This window comes from Mycteria americana, chromosome 14 (assembly GCF_035582795.1).
Source record: "Mycteria americana isolate JAX WOST 10 ecotype Jacksonville Zoo and Gardens chromosome 14, USCA_MyAme_1.0, whole genome shotgun sequence".
Lineage (NCBI taxonomy): Eukaryota > Metazoa > Chordata > Aves > Ciconiiformes > Ciconiidae > Mycteria > Mycteria americana.
In genome coordinates this window covers 18398518-18408374 of record NC_134378.1, presented here as the reverse complement: position 1 = coordinate 18408374, position 9857 = coordinate 18398518, and the positions used below count along the sequence as shown (strand labels likewise).

Sequence of the window (9857 nt, the reverse complement as noted above, 5' to 3'; positions counted from 1 at the left end):
TTGCCTGTACTGCGTGGTGGCTGCAGCGACGCGAGCCGCCTGCTGCTGCTGCTGCTGCTGCTGCTGCTGCTGCTGCTGCTGTGCGCGGGGGCCTGCGCCCGCCCAGCTGACAGGGACAGGGTGGGCAGCTCCCTGCTCAACGCTCCCGCAGCAGGAACCGGAGCGTATGCCATCACCGGCTCAGCGCTGTGTGCTGGCCGAACGTGGCTGTGGGCACGCGTGCTCCCCACCAGCTGCGGGCCACGCCGCCATCCCACCCTCCTGGTGGGTCGTGTCTGCTCAGCGCTGCTCCCAGCAGCAGCCTGCCTGTGAAACAAACTTGGGGGTCAAGACCTTCCTGTCTGGAACAAAAACTGAAACGTGTCTGCGCATGTGCCAAGGAGGAACTTGCATGTCTACCAGAGGAGGACACTGTCTTCACCAAGGTGGAACGGCAGAAGGGTGCTCCATGGGGAAACTGAACACTCACAGAGGCCAAACGTGCAGGGCTGGGTTTGTAAACTAACATGCAGCGCTGTCTGCTAAAACTGGCCGTCTCCAGCCAACGGCGAGTGAGAACTCGCTGCGGAAACCAGCACCTTTCTTGCCACAGCCAAATTTTGCCTGGCGGGGGTGTTGAAGCAGCCCTGGCTCTGTCTAGAGCTGTGCTCCCCTGCTCTTGCTGGAGGATGAGGAAGGGAAACGCCTTTTTTCAGCGGTAGCAATGGAAAGGGCTTGCCTTCCTGCTCCCTCGGGGAGCCGGGACTGCGGCTTTACCGTGGGGGGTTGAAGTGTTGCTGAGGGGGAATGGGATCAGCTGGTGATGCTGGGGAGGCGATGAAGCAAACCTCTTGGCGGAGAAGCGTGCCCTGGCCTGCTGTCTCACCACTGCTCTGCAATGTCATTCCCTGCTACCCGGTACCTGCGGCCGAAGGAAGAGCTCTTTGCCCTGGCGCTGCTGAGGAGGGATGCTGTCTGCGGCCTCAGCAGAGGCTGGCAGCTGCGTTGCTGCTGCGCGTCACCTGCCTCTGCATTCGGGCCCCCGGTGCTGACCCACTCTGTGCGCCGGGGCGGGAGGGGACCAGGCTGGCTGCTGCAGGCCAGCACCCACAGCTGCAGGCCCAGCGGCGGGCAGGGCAATAGCCAAGCTGTAATTAGAGCGTGACTGCAGGGAGCGGGTGGCATCTTTTGAAGAGGCAGAGCAGCTGGCAAGCATTCTAGGCCCAACAAGCGTGGTGCTAGCGCATGAGATGAGTGGGCAGGTTGCTGTGCATGCCTCCCCCATTGCTGCAGAAGTGCCTCAAATAATTTTGGGAGGCTAGAAACAGCACGTGAGCTTGTGTGCGGTGATGTAGGACCAGCTCCAAGGGGCAGAGCAGCTAGACACTAGCAAATCCTGGTTCCCGTGGGGCTGCCCTTCCCAAAGCTAAAGGAACTTTTCACTTGCAGATGCCTGCCTGCTCTTTCACCAGCTCCCAAGCGGCTAAGGCAGCGGCAGGACCAGGGAGTGCTGCCCTGTGCGTCTGCACCATTCATCAGCCTGGAGCTCCTGTGCTGAAACCAGGTCTCAGCTCACCCTGACGGTCACCTCCTGTAAATGCTGAGCTCCCCATGCCCTTGGGACTAGCTTCCACACCACAGCCTGCAACACAGACCCATGCAGCCATGCAGATAGCTGAGCTACCGTGGCAGAAAGTCTGGCAGTGGCTGGGGCTGCTGCTGGAGAAGAAGGGAGGCACTTTGGGAGTGATGGAAATGTAGGAGCAAGGTATGAGGAGGCACAGATGTGCAGCTGGGGCTTGGTTTTGCTCTGGGAGTGTGTCCAAGTAGTATCTTAAAGCAAAAAAGAAAACCCAACATCAAAAAACCCACTGCTTTTTATCCAAGCAGCCCCAAATAGCTTTGGCCTGAACCTGGAGGACTAGAGGAGCTCTGCAGAGGGAGCGGAGACTGGAGTCATCCAGTGCGGAGGGAGTTTCTCGGCTCAGTGAGGCAGGAGCCGAGGGCTGCAGCCACGCTCAGCGGGCAGGAGGGACGGGCAGGCAGGGGGCTGGACGCTGGGACCAGCTGTGCCAGGCCACCCGTGGGGATGCTGCGGCAGCACCTGCTCCCTCTGCGACGGCCGGGAGGCTGCCGGGGTGTGGGGCGACGTTGGGGAGTGGTTTGGGGGCCGAGGAGGCGAGCGCTCCAGCGCAGGGGCTCAGCTCTGGCTGGGGGACAAAGCGCTGCCACTTTGGGCCAGGCTGGTGCAAAGCAGCCAGCACTGCTGGGAGAGGGCAACTCTTAGCAGGCTGCACTTCGAGTGGAAGCTCAAATCTGCTGTGAAACAAGTTCAGAAAAGTCTGTGACTTCTTTTCCCTGAAAACTCTTAAGAAGCTAAATTGAGAAGAGAGTGAACCTGCGACCTGGCCCTTTCCCAGGGGCTGCCAGTGGCCGGGGAAGGACGTAGCCTTCACCACCGCTCCAGAGCACTCGGTGCGACAGATGGGCGCCCGTTTCATGCAGGAGCAGCCCATCTTGGCTCTCCGTCCCCGCAGCCTGGTGCTAGCAGAGCCTTGCATCTCTCAGAATAGATATAGATCTCTATACATAGACTTCATCTGGTTCTATTAACATAAATATGATCACTTTAAAAATACACGTACTGTATTATGTACACTATGTACATGGGGCCGGGGCGGGCGCCAGCAGGTGCCCTGGCTGCCCTCGGCACCGCTTCCTGCATGGTTCCTGGAACCGTTCACATTTGTAAAAAGCTCCTCAGTTTCTCTGGCGTGAGAGATGCTGGGGGGGATGACAACGGGGGGCGACCCTGCAGCTGCTGCCAAAGGTAGGACGCGTTTGAACCACCCCGGTGTGCCCTGCTGCCTGCGCGCGGGGGCTGCCTGCTGCAGCGCAGGCCGGCGGGCAGGGACAGACAGGCTTCGCACTGCAGCGGCCACGTGGCCGGTGCCTGGGCCGCCCTGGCCAGCCGGGTGAGGGAGTGCCGTGATGCCGGGAGGTGATGGGACCCCTACAGCCACCCCTCACTGCGGGGTCTGGCCCCGACAGACCAGGCAAACGGACTTTGCATATGTTAAAACTACGCACAGATCCGGACTTTCCTACAGCCCCAGGGCAGCATCTGTGACTGCCTGGGGCTGGGGCTGGGGCTGGGGCTGGGGCTGGGGCCGGGTTAGCAGCGAAGCCCTGGGGAGCAGCAGGGAGCACAGCAGGGCATGGGGGGGAGCAGGTGCTGGGACCGGCCGGTGCCGGGGGCCTGAGAGCCCCCGGTGCCCCCCCCGCCACGAGCAGTGTGGTGGGGGAGCGGGGGGACGGGGCAGGATGGGACTCCTCTGCGCCCGGGCCAAGAGCAGGCACTGGTGCCTTGGGGGGTCAAGCAGCACCCACACAGCTCCAGCGGCCGGAGAGCAGCTCCGGCTCACACTGCACACGGCGGGGCCTCTGCTCAGCTCCGGACACTGCAGCTCCACACCGTGACAGCTGCACAAGCACCAGGAGAGCACCAGGGCAGAGAGCGCCTGGAGTCAGTGGGAAGGGGGACAGGGAGCACCCCCCACCCACCCCAGGCCAGGGCTCATGCTGTTGCAGCATTGCTGCGCTCCAGCACCCGACCCCCCGCAGCTGCCCCCCACCCTCTGCCCCCTCCAAACCATCACGCTGCATCTCCGCGAGCTTGGCCCATGGCCTCCAGAGACGGGTGGCACCAAGGTGGGGCTGTCCGGGCCCATCCTGGCGAGGGGCGGCCGGGGGGCAGCGCCATGGGAGGCAGCCCCAGGTGCTGCCGGAGGTGGGGAGAGGAGCGTCCGGCGAGGAAAGCGTGCTGGTGGCCTCTCTCTTCTCCCAGCGCCTCCATGGCGGCAGAGCGCGAGCAGCGAGCGGCGAGCGGTCACAGGGGCACAGGGCACAGGCGCGTCCAGCCAAGCTCTGCCCAGGGGTAGTGGCACGGCGGGGCCGGGCGCCCGTCTCGGCACAGCCACGCTCCTGCCTGGCCAGGGGCTGCAAGCAGCAGTGCTGGGGCTGGCAGTGGGGCTGGCCCTGCTGGGGACAGACGGTGGCAGCAGCGCTGGGCTCTGGTGCTCAGTCCACAGTACAATGTATATATTTATATATAAACAAGGACAGCAGTGCTGTGATGTTGCAATGAGGAACAGCTGCTCTGATGCTGGATGCTCCCGGAAGATCTGGTGCGGCAGTTCGAATGGAGAGATCAAGGGCACGGCCAAAGCCAGCTGAAGTTTCTGCACACCGGCTGCCATCAGGCCTTCCCTCCTCCCCTCCAGGAGCACAGTGCAAAGGGATGGCGGGGCTCTCAGCGTGCAGACAAACCTCTCTTGCGCGCCGTGTTTCAGGAGTAGATGGTGATGACCTCCCGGCCCCCACCGCGCACCAGGAGCACTCGGTCCAGGTGCTCCGTCAGCACCTCCAGGAACTCCATGTCTGCATGGCTGTCAAGGAGGACCAATGCCATGATGGAGCATGGGGACAGCCACGTGCCATCCCTGCCCGGCCCCGCGCCTGGGGAGCCAAGCCTGCGGCACAACACCCCTGCACCAGAGCCGGGAGCTGGTGGGGTCAGGCCCGAGCCAAGGGGCTAGGGGAGCCCACCCGCGCTGGCACCACACGACGGGGACCATGGCTGAGCCGGCCCCAGCAGGCAGCCGAGCCCCACGGATCTCTGCCTGCACCCCTGCAATGTGCCATCGTGCTCACGGCAACAAGCGGGTGCAATGAGTACGGGGGCAATGTCACATGGGCCCACCACCCATCCTGCGTGCGTCACCTCTGCCGGACAGGCAGGCTGGTGCCAACGACGGCTGTCACACCCAGCCGAGGGCAGGAGGCGTGGGGGAGTCCGGCCTCAGGCACTGGACCCGTGCCCCGACACTCGCCTGCAAGATCCACCAGCCTTGGGGGAGTTGCAGCCCCCTGGGCCCCGGCCCCCCCCTGCGGAGGGGGGTCTTGGTGCTAGCCCCGAGGCAGCGGCCCTGCAGGAAGGATACAGTTCTCGTCCCCTTTCCGGTTGCGGGGAGGCCCTGGCATGTTCAGCAGGACCAGCTTGGCGTCCTGGGACTTCTTCACGATCACCTCGTTGAGCTTCACGGCCGTGTGCATCCTCCGCACGTTGGACTGGTTCCTGGGGGTGACAGCACATGTGGGCACAGGGCCGGGCATAGGCGGCCTCCAGCCCCACACCAGACCCGAGGGGCCACAGGGCGGGCTGGCCTCCTGCCCCAGAGGGGTCCAGGGCTGGGCTGCGGCATGAGCCTGGGGAGAAGCAAGCTTTGCCTGGCACGGCCGCTGGTGACTCTGAGCCCGCACCGGTGGCCATGAGCTGCAGGGCCGTGCACGGTGCCCGCAGGCAGCGGCACACTGCAGCTGCTCGGGGCCGAGCTGTGTGGGAGCGAGCAGGAGCAGACGCTGTGAGCGTCACTGTGGGTGCCCGAGCCCAGGCTTGCAGGAAGCTGCCAGCAGCGTAACAGGGCAGACGGGGAGCACGTGGTGCGGGCACTGCGTGGCGTGCAGAGTCTGCGCAGGGGCTGGCAGCTGCGGCCCCCGCATGCCGCCTTGGTGAGCCGTCTAGCACCGCGCCGGCAGCAGCTGTCGTGGCGCACCGAGCCGCCCTTGTGCAGCACGGGGGCAACCCCGATGGCTCCGAGCACGTTGCCCCACGAGTGGCCGCCCAGCTCCCCCCACCCTGGGACCTGGCACCCAGCCAAACCCAGACTTACAGGTTCTCCCACTCCCTGCCAGGAGCACCACGGGGCCGGGGTGGGGGAGAGAGAGAGAGAGAGAAGAGGTGAGCGCCAGGTGTGCACCCCAAGTCCCCACAGTGCACGCTGCCCAGGTGCCCCGTCCCTCATCAGCACGGGTCTGCACGGGGACCCCACCCCACCCCACCCCTCCGCTCAGGGCACCTGGGCTGCTGGACCCCTGCTTAGAGCAAGGACCGAGCCGGTGCTGCCAGGGCCCTGCCTGCACCCGCCTGGCCAGGGTGGGCAGGGATGGCTGGGGCCACGGGGCGCGGGTGGGATGGGGTGGCAGCATGCGGGGCCGTACGGCTTCATGTTGAAGAAGTCCTTGATGCCCTCAGGGCTGACGGGACTCTTGCTCTTGTTCTTCTCAGCGACAGACTTCTCCTTGGTCCAGGTGAGATGCACCTTCTCGGGGGCCGTCTCCACCTCATCGCCGGGGGACTGGGAACTGCTGGAGAAGGCGGTGGCGTTTTTGTCGTGGATGAGCTGGACCTGCAGAGAGGAGAGGGGGCCGGTGGGCAGGGGCCAGGGCCAGCCGCCTGCCGGGCCCCATCCTGGCACAGTGCCTTACCTCCTCCTCTGGCTTCTCCTCGCCATCGCCCACCTGCTCCTCAGGGACGCTCAGGCGCAGGCGCGTGTTGGCTGGGTTCTTGCGCCGGATAGAGCCGCGGGACTCGTCCGTAATGCTCTGGATCTGTGCAGGACAGGGTCAGCCAGGGGAGCGGGGTGGAAGAGGGCTTGGCCGGGCAGACCCCAGCCTGCAGCCCTGGCTCCCCAGCAGGATGAGTGCACAGAGCCATGTGGCATCTTGGCCGGTGGCACAGCCACCACAGGGACCAGATCCCACCCATGCTGTCCTGCATCCTCACCTCCCGCTCCCGCTCATTCTTGGTGAGGTGCATTTGCTTGAGGATCTGGGAGCGCTGCTCCATCACTAGAGTCTTCTCGTAGGTGTAGGCAGAGATGTCGCTCTCGTGCTGCGGGGGGGGGGGGGGAAGAGGGGGGGCACAGGAGAAACCGTGGGGCAGGGTCAGCTGCACCCACTGCTCCCAGCCTGGCCCTGCCTGGCCCTGTGGACCTACGTGTCCCCATGGTGCTGCGTGTCCCCGTGCTGGTGCATGTCCTGGAGGTGTTGTGTGTCCCCCCATGGCAGGGTCTGTCTGGCTCTCCCACACGCAGCATCCCAGACTGTGGCACACGCCCCCGTCCCAGCACTCACCATCTCCACCACCTCCACCTCCGCGGTGATGCGCAGGTGGTACAGGAACGTGGTCAGGTCCTTCTTCATCTGGATGCTGTTGTCGTCCATCTGCGCCACCGTGAAGATACGCATCTTGCACTTGCGCCAGACCTGCGCAGGAGGGAGGCATGGGCACGGCTCAGCGGGGACGGCCCCAACCCCCTGCCCCACACCGCAGGGCCCGAGCTACCTTGTGGTGCCGCAGGAGGAAGGGCAGCAGCATGAGCATCCCCCCGTCATGGACGATCCACCAGACATCGATGTGGCCCTCCGAGAACCGCTCCTGATTGCCCGGGAACATGGCGACATTCTTGGCCACCAGCAAGGCTAGGTGCCCGGCCGTGGTCTCTCGCACCAGCTCTGGTAGGGAAAGGGCCACGTCAGCCAGGGCGGCTCGCAGCCTCCCCCTGGCCCGGCAGCACCCGCCCTCTGTGGTGCCTACCGATGAAGTTCCTCCAGGTCTGGTGGTCCTCCTTCTGGCGCCAGCTGCGGGGCCAGCCCACCAGCACTGTGTTGTGCTGCAGCCCCCCCAGCCCGCTGGACTGGATGAGGTGGGACATGCCATCCCGCAGGTTGGAGGAGATCACCACCTGGCAAAAGCCCTTCACCTTCTCCGCTTCCATCAGGCGGCGGATGGACTGGTGGCGGGAGAGCGGGGTCAGAGACTGCAGCACCTGGGGACAGGTGCCTGCCGCAGGCACGGCAGCTGCCAGCCCTGGCAGCGGCACCCTGGCCAGGCGGGGTGCAGGGTGTGGGGTACAGGGTGTGGGGTGAGGGGTGCAGGGTGTGGGGTGCAGGTCCCCATGGGGTGCCCAGGTCTCCTTGCCCCACAGCGGGCTGGCAGCTCCGGGCCGGCAGGGGTGATGCCTGGCGGTGAGCGGAGCTGGCACGCAGCTCTGCACCGTGCCGAGCGGAGGGTGTCCCCGTGCCAGGGCGCTGATGGGCGGCGGAGCAGCAATTAGAGTTATTTACTCAGAGAAATTATAACACGTCTGCATGGGAGAGAAACTGTTTGCTTCCGAGGGCTTAATCTCATTAATGTGCCGCCCGGCTGGTGCAGAGGTGCAGGGAACAGGGAGGGCTCTTGCTCTGGCAGGGAAAGGCTCCCATCTCCCCCCCTGCCTGGCACCGGGGCCACGGGGGCTGTGGGGACCCTGGGGGCTGTGGGGAGGGTCGGGGCGGCAGCGGCTGTGGGGCAGCTGAAGGGCTGCTCAGCCCAGCAGCACAGCAGCCCCTGGCCAGGAGCCGTGCCGTGCCGTGCCATGCCAAGCCCATCAGCAGCTGGCCAAGACTGGGACCGGTGCCCGGCTGGTGCCAGTGTCTCTGTTGTCTGGGGAGGGGGGCAGGGGTCCAGAGGTCCCTGCAGTGTCCCGAGCACTGGTGAAGCGTGAAGTCTCCGAGCTCTGCCCAGTGCCGCCCCGGTGCTCTCCTGGCCAGCAGGGGCCACCAGCCCTGGCCACGGGGCAGAAATGCCGCCGGGCTCCCAGGGATGGCTGCGGGCACCTGCTGCTGGTGGAACCCGGCACGGCAAGGGCAGCGGCCCCAGCGCGGGAAGCTCTCACCTCCTCTGCCCTCTGTGCCTGCGGGTGGTTGTCCAGGAAGGTCCCTTCCAGCACGGAGGCCACGATGGTGAGGCCCTTGCCAGCCTTGAGCTGCGACGTGAAGGACAGGAGCTGCGGGTGCACCACGTTCTGCTCCTGATCCCCACGGACCAGGACCAGCAGCTGCGGCCTGGGAGGACAGTCGGGCAGTCAGCACCTGCGCCCTGGCCCCCCCCTTGCCCCCCACCCCCTGGCCCAGCTTCACCTCCAGTTCTTGGTGTGCGGGGGACCCTCCTCCAGCCGCAGCAGGGCGTAGCGGGCCGCGCTCAGGGACAGCCCCCGGATCCCGTCGCCCCACTCTTTCTCCGCCCTGCGGGAACCGGCAGCACGTAAGGAATGCCCACGGCTCCGGCCACGGAGCGCCGCACCAGCACCCCGCAACGTCCCGGGAGGAGTGGCCCGGGGGAGCCGAGCAGCCCACAGCGAGGAGCCGAGGGGCGGCTGTCGGTGCTGGGCAGGGTCTGCAGCCCCGTGGCCGCCCTTACCCACGGTACTCGATGTATTTGTAGATGAGGCCAGCGATCAGCATGGCGACCAGCGCGTAGTACCAGGAGCAGATGAACATCAGCGCCAGGCAGAGGCTCATGCCCAGGAAGGACAGGGTCCTGCGAAGGACACCGCGCCATCAGCGCGTCCTGGCCCTCGCAGCAGTGCGGGGGGTCCCTGGCCCGGGGTGACGCGGGGGGGTGGCAGGACACCCCGTCCCATCCGTTCCCATCCCGCCCCATCCCGGCTCACCAGTGGTAGTAGCGGAAGCGGGGCCGCCAGTTGGGCGTCCGCAGCAGCGTCTGCACCGCACACGCCAGATTGACGAACATGTAGCACATGAGGAAAAACCTGCAGGAGAGAGCGCAAGGCTGAGCCGGGCGTGCCGGGCCGGACCAGGGCCACAGCCAGGCCCCGCCGCACCTCCCAGCCCCGGGGTGGTCAGCGCCGGAGCGAGCCCCGCCGACAGACAGGGGCCACAACGCCGGCCGGGGAGGGTCCCCGGCTCCCTGTGGGGCTCCCCTCTTCCCAGGCAGGGGCCGGGGTGGCAGGAGCGTGTCCCCCCCGAGGAGCAGGGACCCGGACGTGCCACCCGCCTGGCTGGGGCGAGGGGGCGCGGGCCCGGCCGCCACTCGCAAAGGTGTGGGTGGACAGAGCATGCTGCCTACATGGAGAGGATGGGAGCCACCTCGTCCAGGGAGGCGATCAGGATCCCGATCTCGCAGATGCAGGCCGTGAGCAGCAGGGCCCACGTCGGCTCCCCGTTGGCTTTGCCGTGGCCGAAGACCTGGGAGT

General features: G+C 66.1%; 1 protein-coding gene across 2 annotated transcripts in view; it reads right to left on the bottom strand.

Annotated features, from left to right (window-relative positions):
* Positions 1-4327: 4327 nt before the first annotated feature.
* Positions 4328-9857, bottom strand: part of SLC12A5 (solute carrier family 12 member 5) — a 28613-nt gene continuing 23083 nt past the window's right edge. For both annotated transcript variants that reach the window (XM_075516922.1, XM_075516923.1), the window contains exons 13-26: positions 9731-9849; positions 9315-9413; positions 9062-9181; positions 8782-8886; positions 8538-8706; positions 7418-7613; positions 7166-7335; positions 6955-7086; positions 6605-6712; positions 6307-6429; positions 6040-6227; positions 5712-5726; positions 4983-5116; positions 4328-4419 (exon numbers count right to left, since the gene is read on the bottom strand). In XM_075516922.1, coding sequence (XP_075373037.1) covers positions 4328-4419; positions 4983-5116; positions 5712-5726; positions 6040-6227; positions 6307-6429; positions 6605-6712; positions 6955-7086; positions 7166-7335; positions 7418-7613; positions 8538-8706; positions 8782-8886; positions 9062-9181; positions 9315-9413; positions 9731-9849 — 1770 coding nt within the window. The remainder of the gene's footprint in view (positions 4420-4982; positions 5117-5711; positions 5727-6039; positions 6228-6306; positions 6430-6604; positions 6713-6954; positions 7087-7165; positions 7336-7417; positions 7614-8537; positions 8707-8781; positions 8887-9061; positions 9182-9314; positions 9414-9730; positions 9850-9857) is intronic.